This window comes from Lynx canadensis, chromosome B1 (genome assembly GCF_007474595.2).
Source record: "Lynx canadensis isolate LIC74 chromosome B1, mLynCan4.pri.v2, whole genome shotgun sequence".
Taxonomy (NCBI): Eukaryota; Metazoa; Chordata; class Mammalia; order Carnivora; family Felidae; genus Lynx; species Lynx canadensis.
Genome location: NC_044306.2, coordinates 65,123,261 through 65,140,185, shown reverse-complemented (window position 1 = coordinate 65,140,185; position 16,925 = coordinate 65,123,261). Strand labels below are relative to the sequence as shown.

At 34.7% G+C, this 16,925-nt stretch overlaps 1 protein-coding gene across 1 annotated transcript in view; it reads right to left on the bottom strand.

Annotated features, from left to right (window-relative positions):
* Positions 1–375: 375 nt before the first annotated feature.
* The window catches only part of NAF1 (nuclear assembly factor 1 ribonucleoprotein), a 43,604-nt gene continuing 27,054 nt past the window's right edge, over positions 376–16,925 (bottom strand). The window contains exons 5-8 of the mRNA XM_030312810.2: positions 12,239–12,399; positions 8,793–8,844; positions 4,688–4,790; positions 376–1,239 (exon numbers count right to left, since the gene is read on the bottom strand). Coding sequence (XP_030168670.1) covers positions 776–1,239; positions 4,688–4,790; positions 8,793–8,844; positions 12,239–12,399 — 780 coding nt within the window. The 3' untranslated portion in view covers positions 376–775. The remainder of the gene's footprint in view (positions 1,240–4,687; positions 4,791–8,792; positions 8,845–12,238; positions 12,400–16,925) is intronic.

Sequence of the window (16,925 nt, the reverse complement as noted above, 5' to 3'; positions counted from 1 at the left end):
AAATACTTATGAAGCACTAATCTGCAGCAGGCACGTGAGAATCTGAGAAACAGATACAGAAGACATAGTGTCCTAATATGGGGTTACATATATTTTATTGTGAATAAGTAACATACTTTATCATGAATAGTCCTTCTGTTCCTTTAATTAAATAGTAAAATCTACTGCATAATGCCTCAGTAATGGAAATCTGCATAGATAATGAAAAGTTTGCTTATGCATAATTAATGAATGTTAACTTTAATTATAGTCAGAACTTCTACCAATATTGAAGGCTTTATTTCTCTGTACCTTCACTTACTTGAAAAAAAAAATTAAAGAACATTAAAAATTACCGGTAAATTGCATTTACAATCAAAATCAATTTGCAAAGCATACATTTGTAAAAATAGTTTATTTTAAAGACTCTCAATAGGATTTCAGCATCTTATTTTCAGATATATCAAGACAATGTGTTCAATATACTTTAACCCATGATGAAAGTTGCTCCAGATCTATTAGACCTATATACACTATTTAATTGAGCAGAAATAGGGAAAGCATGGATTCAAAGTTTTAATTAAATATTACATAATTGGAGATCCCCCTCCACAAAAGTGAAATTTTCATAATGATACAATTTCACAAAGGTTACAAATATATATCAAGTCACGACTGAAGGAATCATTTAGTATTTTACAGTGTTAAAAATCTAGCTCCATAATTGCTTTCTTTAAAAAAAAAAAATCCTTCCCATATAAAAAGTCTACATTTCTCCAGAAATGTATACATTCCCCTAGTAGTAGGATCCAAAGTGAGAAGAATTACTATCTCCAGAAGAAGGAGGTGGAGGCAGCGGGGGAGGGGGTGGGGGGATGGAGTATGGTAAGGGAATTAAGGGATGAGGTGCCATGTTTGGTGTAGCCCAACCCAGGTTTACAGATGCAGGCGGTGGAGGTGGTGGCAGTGGTGGCAGAGGAGGAGGGAGTGAAAAATTATGCATGTCAAACACCGGCGGAGGAAAAGGATACTGTGGCATGACAGTATTATCTGGTCTCTGAGGTGGAAATCCTGAAGTCTCCTGAAACACCATCTGTTCTGAGTTATAAAACTGTGGCGATGGAGGCCTGCCATGGCAAGGTCGAGGATATCTACCCCGGGAAAATCCTCGTGTGAATTCTCTGTTGCGATATCCTTTTGAGTGCTCTGAAGCAGAGCTATGAGCATTCCAATTCTGATGTACTTCTGAAAAGTTTTCACCTATGAGTGAGGAAGAACGCATTAAAAACAAAATTAAAATGAATTTTAATACATCAAAAAACACAGTATAAAATTTCAGTAATGCCTTTTCTTTAACTTCCAGGATATCTTATGGTAGCTAAAAAAGCCTAAGTCTTAAGGTTATAAACTTTAAATGAATCCACAAGGCCAGAGGATGAGGAAGGGCAATAGATGTTTCATAAGAAACCACGGAGGACACATGGAAGTGGCACAACATTTCCAAGGCTGAAAGAAAACTCAGTGTAGGATTCTATACTAAATGAAAATATCCTGAGGAAAACGGAAACCAAAGACATTCTACAATAAAGAAAAACTAATTTATCTCCAGCAGACCTACCCTGCCTGACAGAATGACTAAAGCAAGTTTTGTAAACAGAAACAATAAAAAACTTGAAACATGAGAAAGGAGGAAAGAACACAACAAAAATGAGTAAATACAATAAAGTGTCCTTCTCTGAGTTTTCTAAATTATGTTTGAGGTTGAAGCAAATATTATAAGAGTTTTTGTGATTCTAATTGTATATATATGAAGTATTTAATGCAAATTATATTATAAACTAGAGAATAATAAAGGGACATAAAGAGGTAGGGTTTCTAAACTGCACACAAACTGGTAAAACAATGATATCAGTAGGTTGTGATAAGTAATGTATGTACAATTTAATACCTACAGCAACCACTGAAAAAGTTATACAAAGAGACACATTCAAAAACACTACAGACAAATCAAAATGGAATTTAAAAAAAAGTTACAGTACCCACGGGCAGGCAGAAAAAATAAAACAGAGAAATGAAATCCAGAGAATAAACAGGAAAGGGCAGACTTGAGCCCCAACATATCAAAAATTACATTAAACACGAATGGACTACATACATCAATTAAAACAGATGGAAATGCTTGGCAGAGTGGATTAAAGAACATGAACACAAGTCTACAAGAAACTCACTTCAAAGGATATAGTTAGGTTGAAAGTAAAAGGATAAAGATACATCGAAAGAAAGAAGTAACTACATTAATATCAGAAAAAGTAGGTTTCAGAATAAAGAAAATCACCAGAGAAAGAGGGAGACAAGTGAATTCAACAACATATGTAAAGAATTATACACCATGACCACGTCTGGTTTACTCCAGGGATGCAAAGGCTGGTCCAATATTCTAAAACCAGTGTAATCTACCTCATTAACAGACTAATGACAAAAAATTGTATCATGTTATCAATGCAGAAAAAGTACTGTCAAAATTTAATACTCTTCAGTCATAATTTTTTTAAAGCTACAAAAAACAGGAACAAATGGAAACTTCTCCTTAACTTGATAAAAACAGATGCTGTTCTCGAAAACCCTATACCTAACATTATACTTAATGATGAAAGACAGTGTTTTCTCTTATGATCAAGAACAAGCCACATGTATTCAACAGTGCCAGAGAGCTACTAAGGGAGACCAAAAAACAAAAACAAAAACAAATACAGTTTGAAAAACAAAAAAGGAATACTGTCCCTATTTGCAACTGGTGTAATTGGCTAAGTAGAAAATCTCAAACAAAAAACTCCTAGAACTACTGAGTTCTGCAAGGTCACAAGACAGAAGCTAAACATACATATGTTAATTTTATTTCTACATTCTAGCAACAAACACATAGACACTGGCATTAACGATGCAAAACCATTTACAATGAATTGAAAATGAAATACTTCAGTGTATACTAACAAAAAAAAGTACAGGCTTTATATTCTAAACACCACAAAATTCTGCTAGAAAAAAACAAAGAAGATCTAAATTAATAGAGATATACACGTTTGTGCAGTGGACGACTCAATACATACAGTTAACATATTAATTATCTCCAAACCAATAAACAGGTTTAAAACAATTCCCATCAAAATCCCAGCAAGACTTTTTGTCAATATAGAGATTATTAAAAATGCACATGGAAAAGCAAAGCAACTAGAATAGCTAAAATAACTTGGAAAACTGTTAGAAGTAAAAATAAGAGAAAAATCTTTTGGAATATATGTCTGGACAAGAAATCCTCAGACTCCACAAAAGAAAATCAATTATATATTAGGGATTCATCGAAATTAAAAATTTTTGTTCTGCAAATGGCTCTCTTGAGAGGATAAAAATACAAGCTACAGGCTGGAACAAATTATGTACAAGCTCCCATAACTCAAGAGTAAAAAAAGCAGAAATACAGTTACAAAATGGGCAAAAGACATGAACAAATACATCACTGAAGAAGATTTACAGATAGCAAATAAGGACATGGAAAGATGTTCAAAATACTTAGCCATTAGGAAAATGCAAGTTAAAGACACAATTAGATTATCACTACACACTTATGAGAATGGCTAAAATAAAAAATGGTGGCAAAACTAAATGCTGGTGAGAATGCAGACAAACTGAGTCACTCATACACTGGTGATGGGAATCCAACTATCATATAATCCAGCAATTGTACTCCTAGACATTTATCCCAGAGAAATGAAAACTTGTGTTCACACAAATACCTGTACACAAATATATAAAACAACTTTATTCCTATAACCCAAAATTATTAACAACCCAGATGCCTTGCATGACTGTTAAACAACCTATAGTATATTCATACCATGGAATACTACTTTGAAATGAAAAGAAACAAATTTGACAAACAAAACAATCTGGATGAATCTCTGGGAAATTATGCTAAGTGACAAAAACCAATCCCTAAAGGTAACATATTGTATGGCTCCGTTTATATAACCATTCTTGACATGACAAGATACATTACAGAAATGCAGAAAAGATAAGTGATTGCCAAGAGTTAAGAAGGTGGGAGGGAGGGAAGTGGGAGTGACTATAAAAAAGGCAACATGAGGGGTGGTGGAAATATTCTGAATCTTGATTGTACCAATGTCAATATCCTGGAGGTTGTGATATTGTACTGTATAGTGTTACAAGATGTTACCATGTCAGGAAACTGGGTAACAGGCATGCCAGAAATCTCTATTATTTCTTCCCACTGCATGTAAACCTATAAAAAGTTTAGTTTTAAAAAAGGGAAAAGGAAACAGGAAAGGTATAATGAAAGAAAATGCATGTTAAAAAATAAAATACCTTGATTTAGATATTAAGTACTATATCATTTAATTCTAAACATGAAAGCAGAGGTTACTTAAGAAAAAAATGCCTATACGCACAACTGACTCACAAGCTTTTATCTATCCCTAGAAGCCATTTTTACGTCCTTACGCTTAAAAAACTAAGGTTGAATACTCCTCATGGCTCTCTTCCATCACATTTCACGCCATGTAATGCCTCCAATGTTAGATGGATACCAGGAGGTAAAAAGAGAATTCAGAGGTTTATTTCAGTTTTATTAGTAATGAACTTAACATAAACGTAAATGAAGATTAAAAAATCACTGTATATTGCATTTACTCACTTGATTCATTAGACTCAGACTTGAATTTTTTCCGGCCTTGAATCTGAGATTTTTTCCTCTGTTTGGCTTCTTTTTCCTTTTCATCATCACTGAAATCTAAGGCCTTGCAGAGGAAAATATATAGATTATGTCACATGGATTTACCAATTCATTGGTACATACTTGGAAGTGAGAAAAAGCCTATTATTTAACACTGACCCCAAATAATAAAAGAATGTTACTCTTTTTGATAATATTTTCTAGCAATATCTGAATTAACTCTTAATTAACACAGGCCAGAGTACTCAAGGCTTTTTATCTTTTAATTTCTAGAAAGTTTCAGATAGGTAACTTCTTTTCTCCCAGATTGGTAACTTTAAAATGCCAAACTTTAACAACCTTCAGATACAGATATTCCTTAGCTAGAAGACTGACCTCAAGTTTAAGAGTCAATATTCATCATAATGCCAGCTACCAAACAATGCTAAAGGGAAGGAATAGTTAGGAATAAGCAAATAACATAAATTATCAGATCTAATATAAAAATATTCAAAAATTTATATATACCCATTATATGCCAGGTACTGTTCTAAACACTTTATAGGTATTAATAATCTTAGTTAATAATTATCTTTTAATAATATAATGTCAGGTATATTAAGGGTTATAAATAAATAATAAGGCACAATATGGGCAGAAAAATCACTGTGGATGCTATTTAGATTGGACTGCAGGGAAAGGCTTATTAGATAAGCAGTACATGATGATCCGACTTCCAAGAGGAAATCATTTTAAATTACAAATGGGAAGAGTCAGTCTTACTTCCAAGAGTAAGAACTGAGATTCACTGTTCTAGCCCAAATACCAAAGCTTAAAAGCTATATATACTATGACTTCTTAGAATAATTTTATTATTCTATTAATATCAAAAAACAGATATGTTTTACTTACACAGGTTCACTGTGTATGCATGTGATACATTAAGAGAAATAAAATGTATATGAAAGTTTTTTTATGAGACTTTCAGTATAGCCTTGCTGAAATATATTCTAGATCAAATTTTCCAAGAACCAAGAGTCCATATACCTCAGAATCTATAATCAAATTCGAAAATATCAACGTTAGTACCTTCAAATACATGACATTTTATTGCTGATCTCAAAGTGCTAAGATTTTTAAGCTCATGTTAAATCTGATATCTGCCAAACGCTAGGATAGTATTGAGATCAGATGGAAACACTTTTCCCTGAAGCTGTTCAAATGAGATTAAAAAGCCAATGAACAAGTGCTATGACTCAGTGCTATGTGAGTATAGGACTGAAGAAAGGAAAAAAAAATGGGCAAGGGAGATGTTTGTTATGAAACTCAAGATAAATCTCTAATGAATTAGCAGTGAAAATAAAGGAAAGAGAAATTTCAAGGAGAATATGTGAGAATATGTGCAAAGGCATGGTATATTTGAGACATGAAATTGGTTCTGTAAGGCAAAGTGAAAGCTGCTTATATAGAGAAATCAGATGATGAAACTGGAGAATAAAGAACCTTATGAGCCAGTCATTGGGCATGTCCTAAGAGCAGGAGGCCGGTATTAAAGGATTTTAATTGGCATTGGTTTATTTTAGACAGTGCTTTAGGTAATAATTTTGCTATCATCTCCTAAGGTCAGAAAAAAATTCACTGTTTCTTGTATACACATTAATTGAAATTTATACTCAAATACCTTACTTCAACTACAAACTACATATTCACGTATCAGAAATGAATATGGAAATGAAGTACATTCCTTATACATAATCTATGATTAATGTCAGGCAATAATTCTATACTACAAAATTTCATCATAATAAACTTTAAATATCAAGAAGTTTTCTCTTATTACAGAAATAAGGGACAGTCAACTACTTCAAACAACAACAACACAAAAAAACCCCAAAAAACCCCATGAAGTATGCTGGGTTTTCATTTTAAAATTAACCTAATCTTGGGGCGCCTGGGTGGCGCAGTCGGTTAAGCGTCCGACTTCAGCCAGGTCATGATCTCGCGGTCCGGGAGTTCGAGCCCCGCGTCAGGCTCTGGGCTGATGGCTCGGAGCCTGGAGCCTGTTTCCGATTCTGTGTCTCCCTCTCTCTCTGCCCCTCCCCTGTTCATGCTCTGTCTCTCTCTGTCCCAAAAATAAATAAAAAACGTTGAAAAAAAATTTAAAAATAAATAAATAAATAATAAAATTAACCTAATCATGCCAATTTTATAAACAGTTAACATTACCATAATTAGCAAGTTCAAAGCTTAGGTCTAAAACAACAGGGATGTATTAGAATATTTGCATTTCACAAGAAATATGTTAAGACCTTTGTGAATTTTCTCAAATACTTTTTTTTTTTTTAACGTTTATTTTTGAGAGAGAGACAGAGCATGAACGGGGGAGGGGCAGAGAGAGAGGGAGACCCAGAATCTGAAGCAGGCTCCAGGCTCTGAGCTATCAGCCCAGAGCCCAACACGGGGCTCGAACTCACGGACCACGAGATCGTGACCTGAGCTGAAGTCGAACGCTTAACCGACTGAGCCACCCAGGCACCCCTTAAATACTTTAAAAACATACAATTTCAGTATGAAGATACCCTAAAAATAACTAAGAACACTAAGTGAACCTCAGAGCCTTAACAGAAATCACATGTATACCTAACATAAATTAGAAAACATAATCCCACGGTAATGTGGAATTAAACTAGGATCACTCACTGGTTAAGTGACTCTCTAAGGGAGTATTACCTGATTGATGCCTCAGCAAAATTAGAAACTAGCATGATTCTTCACCACTGCTTAAAAACATCTAAAATGAACAAAGTTAAATCTACAAATACCAAGAATTTATAATACTGAGAAACTTCATCAGAATTAGTACATTTAAAAATTCTCATTTATAATATTCTTTCTTTACATTGTATAAATTCATGCTATTTTCAAGAAGATATATACTCATTGCTGCAATTTTTGTATTTTAATAACTTAAAAAAAAGAAAATTTGCCTAACGATCTCCATGGAAAGCTAAATAATCATTACTCCTGACTATTCCACATCTCTAGAAAAACTGTCAAGCTACTTTGAGACATAAAACTAATTTGGCTGACATGAATTCAAGAAAGAAAATCAAGAGTTCTCTTTTTAGGGAGGTAATTCTAAAAAAATGAAGAGGTAGGTAGATTCTAAGCAATTTTTTTTTAAGTTTATTTATTTATTTTGAGAGAGAGACGGAGAGAGAGAGACTGACCATGAGTAGGGGAGGGACAGAGAGGGGGAAAGAATCCCAAGCAGGCTCCTCACTGGACAGGGTTCAAACCCATGAACCGTGAGATCATGACCTGAGCCAAAACCAAGAGTAGGATGCTTAACCAACTGAGCCATCCAGGTGCCCTGATTCTAATGATTTTGTACCTCCAAAAGTAAGGCAGCTTATTAAAATGCACCATTAATAAATGTCTTCATGCTCCCATGGTTAATTTACTAAAGAATAAAATTGTTTTCAATGATGACAATTCTTCCTTTACCAGCTGTCCACAAAACTGATTAAAAACATAGTAAATTAGGAGGAAACTGATAAACTGATAAATATTAAAATATGGCTGAAAATATTTTTTTCCCAAAAATTTTTTAAAAAATATTTTCCCCCTTGGGGCGCCTGGGTGGCGCAGTCGGTTAAGCGTCCGACTTCAGCCAGGTCACGATCTCGCGGTCCGGGAGTTCGAGCCCCGCGTCAGGCTCTGGGCTGATGGCTCGGAGCCTGGAGCCTGTTTCCAATTCTGTGTCTCCCTCTCTCTCTGCCCCTCCCCCGTTCATGCTCTGTCTCTCTCTGTCCCAAAAATAAATAAACGTTGAAAAAAAAAAAATATTTTCCCCCCAATTGTTTTTTAATATTTTTTTTTCCTAAAATGATCAATCAAAAACTCTCATTGAGGGGTATAAAACAGTCACCTGGGAGATGGAAACATTACATAGGTAGGCCCAAGGACGGCAGTGTGACTGCCAAGCAGCATTAAGGACCTCGTTAAGGTCAGGTCAGGTATTACACTTTATAAAGTCAAGTCCTATATAATCCCTAAAATATTGTGTAAAGAGACTTATAGTTACTTCTGGTGGTGGTTCCTGATCATTCTTCCATGACGCATCTGATCCCCTATCCCTAGAAAGAGAAAATAAAAAGTCAAAAGAAAACAAGAAGTACTTAAGATTCTGCTAAGTGTTTATTAGTTAATAGTATAGAAAATAATGAAGTAGAAGACATGAGCTCAAACCTTAATTTTGTAATATATGTGAAAATAAGAGCAAAAAATAAAAGGACCAAGTGTATATTCTTCCCTTGTTTCAGAAGATGCGGAAAGCTAATAAGGAAAACACAAGAACTGGACACACATAAATATTAGAACCAGGGAACCAGAATAAGAAGCCAAGGCTGTGTGTGGTGTGCAGAGGAAAGTGGTTTTGCAGTTCATAAGCATCTCCAGAGGCAATGACTTTGATGATACCTGAGCTCAGTTCATAAAGTTCACTTCAACAAATGCTTATTCTACACCAACTATAGGTCAGACACAGTTCCAGTGTCAAGGATACAAAAATGACCAGGAGGCATTCCCTTATTTAAGATTTTACAGGTATAATGGTAGAGATAACAACATGATATCTTCCTGTATTTACCTGAGGGCTATCAATAATACTTCATGAGTAACCAAACCTTACTCCAACAGTGTTTCTCAAAAGAGAAGGCAGAAACAAGCTCTCATTTGGTAAGGAGTATTTTGAAGAGTCTGAAGGACAGTATAATCACAAGCATGAACTATTTTTAGTGGACAGTTTTATACTCTACAACCAACAGAAGTACATATATTATTAAGTAGGACTAGGATTTCTGAAAGCTCATCTTTATCTTTTTAATCTTTTTGATTTCTTAAGTTTGACAATATCTTGTTACTCAATTACATTAAAGTGTTACAAAATTTTAGGAGATGTCCTCACTGCTTTAAATTAAATCTCAAAAATAAATGAGGTTCTCAGTTATTAATTCATTAAAATCATTATTAATCTACAATCCATAAAAATAAATGTACAGATGTCAACGGGCTAGCAGAATATGAAAATCATGAAGTCTGCTCTTTTGGTTCAAAACTTTGACCCTGTATATGAGGGCACTATCAATGATTTTTCTATTTACAAAAAAGCTATTACTCAATAATTATTAGCTTACACCTATGCAGTTAACACAGTTCCAGTCCCCTTGTAACATATATGCCATCTCATGGCCTGGGGTGCCCTTAGCAAGAAGCTTAAAGACATAAATGGAGAAAGTTCCCCATTAGTATATTTACCACAGAAAATCAAAATCTACTGAAGAAGAGATCAAGCAACATTTCAAAAAGCACTTTTAACAAGAAAGTAAGCTCATGGGAAGCCAAAATTAAAATAGCCTTACTAGAGGTGGATAAACTAGAGAGGAGCTGAACTTCTCTACCTCAAAGGCAAGCACTCAACAGAGTTCCCATGCAGACATCAAAATACAGTCTAAAACAGAATAATCTTTGTCAGGTGGGGCTTCTGCAGGGTGGGCCTAATTTCCCAATTCTTTAGTTTATTTTTTCTTTCCAGGACAAAATTCTTATTCTTGCAAATCAAGAACAAAAACTTCTTCTACTATTTAAAATCTACTCAGTAAATGTCTTCAGGAAATCTTTTTAAGTGTATCTGTTTTAAGCTAAAATATTTTATTTGTTAAAAGTTAAAATTATGGCTGAAGCACCTGGGTGGCTCAGTCGGTCAAGCGTCCGACTTCGGCTCAGGTCATGATCTCACAGCTCACAGGTTGGAGCCCTGTGTCAGGTTCTGTGCTGACAGTCTGAAGCCTAGAGCCTGCTTCGGATTCTATGTGTGTGTCTCTCTCTCTGCTCCTCCCACCGCTCATGCTGTCTTTCTCTCAAAAATAAATTAAAAAAAAAAGCATTAAAAGAAATTTTTTTAAGTTAAAATGATGCCATAACTACAGCAACATCCTAATATTTAAAGCAGAATGAAATACTGTTTTAAGACATGATTTTATTTTTAACGTTTTAATTTTTTATTTTACTTTAGAGAGAGAGCATGAGTGGGGGAGACAGAGGAAGTGAGGGAGACAGAATCTCAAGCAGGCTCCACACTCAGCTCGCAAAGTGACACAGAAGGCTGGATCACACCAGTTTGGGATCACAACCCAAGATCCCAAAATCCAAGAGTCAGAATGCTCAACCTATTGAGCCACCCAAGCGCCCCTTAAGGAATGATTTTAAAATATGACTTTACTGTCTATTTAATTCACCTTTCTTTTTAGCAGTTATTTAGAAAAATCAACCTCACCAACTCAGGCAAAATGTTTCCCTCAGATAATTGTGTAGATTCCTAAACACGAGCTTAATGAATTATCAGGAACAAAATTTTCATCTCTAAAATGATAAATGAATTCAGAGACTTCATTTACTATGTAAATACTTAAGAGATTTTTCGCCATGCCATCAGGACTAGCTAGTACTTTTGATGTAGCTCCAAGGCTACTCACTGACTAAAGGTCCTGTATGTTCTGCAAAAACCACACTCCTAATGCTTCAACTATACTTCAAGTTTCCCATCAAAAGAGAGCTAGACCTAAAAGGGACTTGTGTGTCAAACTGAATGCAAAGTATTTTTGGATTTAGGATCCCCTCTCCTCCCCCAATCTTTTGAAGTGTTTCTTCCACTCCTAATTTTATAATATTTTTAAATGGTTTATATTCATTTCATCGTTCCAAAGCATTCAACTTTTTTTTCCCCAAAAAAGCTATTCTACTTGAACTATATGCCACTGATTTAATATAAAAATTAAATTATATAATAACAAGGTCAACTAATAAAAACAGCTCTACAGCTAACATCTGGCAACACAATTAACACATGGAAATGCAAAATTAATGAGTACCATAAACATGCAGAAATATTACCTCCATATGCCATAGGCATCATTTAGCATCTTATAAAAGGGAGAGCAGTAGTTTGTTGGTTAAATCAACCGTTTATCAACTTGATACATAACTTTTCAGGGACATATTTTAGTTGTCTCTTCTAGACACTTACAATTTATAAGCAACTTGAAATGTACTCATTTTGTTTTTTTTCTTGAGAATTACAAAGTTTTGTTAGTTAAGCCTATAATGTAATCCAAACTAAATAATTTTATTTAAAATGGAAAAGAATTCTTTTTGGGTGGTAATACTAATACTGAAATAGCATGTATGTTAGAAAAGTATATAATGGAAAAAATATGAATTAGAATTCAGAAACTTTATATGGTCCAAATGTATTCCTACTAGCTGACTATGTCTTTTTCGGTTAAAGATATAAATCATCTCTACATGTAAAGTCTGATAACAAATTGTACCTTTCAAAGATTTTATTAGGAAAATAAATGAACTGTTTGGAAGACAGATTATTTAACAATAATGAATGAACTTCACTGAAAATTATTCCTAAAATATAAACACCAGATAGGCAGACAACTAACATGTCAATAACATACTTACTGTTTAAGTTTTTCTGTGAATATGTATTGGGTGAAGTCTTTCATTGATGGAGCAAAATACATAGTATCCTTTATTTTAATACCTTTACTCTCAATGTGCTCTGAAGAATTAAAACGTAACACATAAAATGGATGTGCAACAGGTCCAAATATCTCAAATATCTATAAAATAGAAAAAACATAAAGACCTCCTTTAATATGTAAAAAAGTAATTCAAACAGTAATATTTTTTAAAAACTGGTAATTGTTATAATAAGGTAATTCTCTCATGTCAGAACAATAAAAATGTATTTCTATTTAAGTCATTTTTGCATAATCAGTCTTCATATTTTGATTATAAATGCATCAACTCAATCCAGATTTCCTTTTTATGAATTTAAAACAAGTGTAACAAGTTTGTACCTTATTAAATTCAAATCATTTTGGTGGTATACCAATTAGATATAAATTATCATTTTTTTTATTATTCCTCATTTAAGTTGTAAAGTATGAAGAAAAGAATTACAATGGATAACTTTTGAGAAATAAAATGCTGTGTCACTTGGACTCTTATGACACAAAACTTAAAAGCTAGCTTCTGCTTTAATGGGTATTCAATCATTTCTGCTGTTCCCATATGGTAGTTAACATTTTCATAAAATTAAACCACAACTGTTTCTAATTTAAAACTTAGAAAAGTAGATTCAGGGGCGCCAGGGTGGCTCAGTCGGTTAAGCGTCCGACTTCGGCTCGGGTCACGATCTCGCGGTCCGTGAGTTCGAGCCCCGCGTCGGGCTCTGGGCTGATGGCTCAGAGCCTGGAGGCTGTTTCCGATTCTGTGTCTCCCTCTCTCTCTGCCCCTCCCCCATTCATGCTCTGTCTCTGTCTCAAAAATAAATAAAAACGTTAAAAAAATAAATAAATAAAAAAATAAAACTTAGAAAAGTAGATTTGAACTTGAAGTTGCTTATTTTTAAAAAACCAAAGAAGCTATACAGCCTTTAACTTTTATGTAAAGCAAGTACTTTCAGTACAGACATATTTTATTTCCGAAAATGTTTTAAGAATGATAAAGCCTCTTGTTTTCAAGCTCTTCTCAAAAGAAATACCTAAATTTTTAAAAATAATGTTTCTGGTAATAAATGTATGTATGTTATAGAAACTGGACATGACCAAAAGCAGTGTAGACTTCTATAGTCTTTTTTCTATTAATAAATTTTTCCTTTTGAGACCACACTGTAGTTTTGTATACTACTCCCTTTTAAAACCAAAGGTTGCATTAAGTTTTTCCATGTTCTTCGTAAGTATATCTTGGTAGCTATAGCACACTCCTTTATAGATCTGGCACAATATATTTAACTTGTCTCCCAGGACATTTAGGAAGCTTTCAATTTGCTCAATATGATGAATGATGCCATGATGAGTATATTTTTATGTAAATTTACATAGTTCAGGTTTCCTGAAAATTCATTGGTAAGTGGCAGAATTATTGGAGCCAAGAGTATGATTACTATTAAAACTCTGGATGTAAATTACAACTTTTGGGGCACCCCTGGGTGGCTGAGTCGGTTAAGAGTCTGACTCTAGATTGTGAGTCATGATCTCAGGAACCTTGAGATTAAGCTCCGAATCAGCGCTAACCGTGCAGAGACTGCGTGGGATTCTCTTTCTCCTCTCTCTCTCTCTACCCCTTCCCCACTGTGCTCTTGCACTCTCTCAAAATAAACAAATAAACTTTAAAAAAATTACCAAATAACTTTCCAAATAGCTTTGATCATTTTAAACCAACTGCACTGAAAGTATGTTTTAGTACCTTCTCAGTTCTTGATTTTTGATAGTAAATATTCTCATTTTATTCTCTTCAGTATACCATTCAAGGTTTTATTAAATTTTCAGTTAGGCATAAAACAGGCAGGGTACCAATATTCTGAAGACATGATTACCCTAAAAACAACTAGTAGTATTCAATACAAGTGGCAACATATTTTGAAATAACACTAATAGCATAAAAATTTATCTTTTTTTAATTTTATTTTTTTTTAATTTTTTTTTTCAACGTTTATTTATTTTTTTGGGACAGAGAGAGACAGAGCATGAACGGGGGAGGGGCAGAGAGAGAGGGAGACACAGAATCGGAAGCAGGCTCCAGGCTCTGAGCCATCAGCCCAGAGCCCGACGCGGGGCTCGAACTCACGGACCGTGAGATCGTGACCTGGCTGAAGTCGGACGCTTAACCGACTGCGCCACCCAGGCGCCCCTATCTTTTTTTAATTTTAAAAGAAAATAGCAAATTTGCTTTGAAAGGATCTAGATACAAAGAGCAGACCTCTTCCAACCAGAACCGCAAAGGACCGAAGGGATATCCTGGAGCATGACTCTTACTGGTTTACATTACATAAAGTAACAGATTGTCTTGTCACTTTTTTAAAAGCCTTAACAATTACTGGGGCAGCTGGGTGGCTCAGTCAGTCGAGCATCTGACTTCAGCTCAGGTCTTGATCTCACGGTTCATGAGTTCAAGCCCCACATCGGGGTCTCTGCTGTCAGCCTGCAGAGCCTGCTTCAGATCCTCTGTTCCCCTCTCTCTGCCCCTCTCCCGTTTGTGCTCTCCCCAAAATAAGGAAATATTTAAAAAAAAAAATTTAAGTCTTAATTCTTTTTTAACTTTGATAAATATAGACAAATCTCATTTTTCAAAGTTTGGACAGGGATAAAATGAGTTTTTGAAAAATTTCCTATAAAAGTATAATAATCATTGTTTGCAACCTGGTACATAAAACTGTTTCCCAAGGAATGGTTCCCTGGATAAATAATTCCATATCCTGAGAAATGATTTCACTAGAGCAATGCCTTAATAGCCTCAGGTTTATATACAGACTAGTTTGAACTAACATTCAAAATTCTTGGATAAAAATCAAAGCATGCTTAGTTCACTATTGTTAAGATCTTAAGTGTTGATCAGCTGTATCTATGAGAAAATCATTATAAAGTTTTAAGTAAAATAACACCACATACATACAACAGGTGACAGGAAGCTCCATTAGTGAATCCATATATGGCTTACACCAAAACTGAGAAGTATTTATGCTAACTTGAATAGCCACAGGAACACTTAACTGAGTTCACATAAGCAAGTTAGCTAACCCAGAATTATAGAAAAAAAAAAAGGGGGGGAGGGATTTGACAATATTTTAAACTACTATCAGCTTCAAAGTATAGATTTTAGACTGGCTAATACCTGAAAGCTAAACTGTGAAGAATGACTTCAGACAAAGTAGGGCTCAGGCCAGCCCCACTTCACCTCACAGTTTTACCCCTACTCAGTCTTCAGACCTGCCCTTGAGGATTCTGCAAGAAATCCTGAGTACAGATGGAAGGAAAGAATGGCTGAGACAACAGTGTGAGAAACAAAACTTAGGATAATGATGTCTAAGATATTTACTTTAAGGAACGCAAAAAGCTTTCTTTATACTCTAAATAGTACATATTCCATAGAAGTACTCACAAAAATCTAATCCAACTAATGTTTTATACTTGCCCTGTCATTTGAGAGGTAGTTTTCAGTGTCCTTCCACTTGGCTCTAGAATATACTTACCATCTCTTACTTAAAAGCAGTATCTTTCTGCTAAAAGACCTCAAAGGATTCCTGTCACACACAGAGGTCACAAACACACACCACTACACCACATTACACAGATCTAGCATAGGGTCTGTTAGGAAAACAACTGACAAGAAGAGAAGTACATTCATTCCCCCAAATTCTCATTCTACAGCACAGTCCATGCTTAGATGTTCTACATGCAGCCTGGCAAAAGTTCTAGTGGCTGGGGGCCGGCATGAGACAGCTGGCTAAAGATGCATCGAGAACACTCCACAGCCATAAAGAATTCTCCTATCAATTACTATTTTGACTTCCTATTAACAAAAATGAAGAAAATAAGAGTATTCTAGTTCACTGGTTAGATTAAATGATTATTTCAATCACCCTGTGTATTATTACTTCACAAGTTGCTGGGGGAGGAAAAGAAAAAAAACCACTGTATCAAACTATACTTCCAGAAAATCAACACATACTACCAACCAGACTGTAACAAAGTATTCTTTAAATAAAGAATCTTTAAAAAGATCTTTAAAAGAAAAAAAGATCAGTAAAAATTTCTGCTCAATATTTGACAGGGAAAACATTTCATTGTTTCATTAGAAAGTAAAGTACATAATAATTAAAAAACAAAACCTGTTCTAACAAATACTGAAGACTAAATGCAAAACAAACAAGTAATTCATGTTATATAGGGATAATATATTGCACAGGTTGGTCAATTTTTAAATCCCCTGATATTAAAGAGCTAAACATTGGGGCGCCTGGGTGGCGCAGTCGGTTAAGCGTCCGACTTCAGCCAGGTCACGATCTTGCGGTCCGTGAGTTCGAGCCCCGCGTCAGGCTCTGGGCTGATGGCTCAGAGCCTGGAGCCTGTTTCCGATTCTGTGTCTCCCTCTCTCTCTGCCCCTCCCCCATTCATGCTCTGTCTCTCTCTGTCCCAAAAAATAAATAAACGTTGAAAAAAAAAATTTAAAAAAAAAAAAAAAAAAAAAAAGAGCTAAACATTAAAAATAAAATTTTATTCATTTATCAAAAGGAACTATTCATCATCAGGATTAAAGGGCAAAAGGAAGAAACACAAATCCAAGGTCACCTTCCTTATAACAG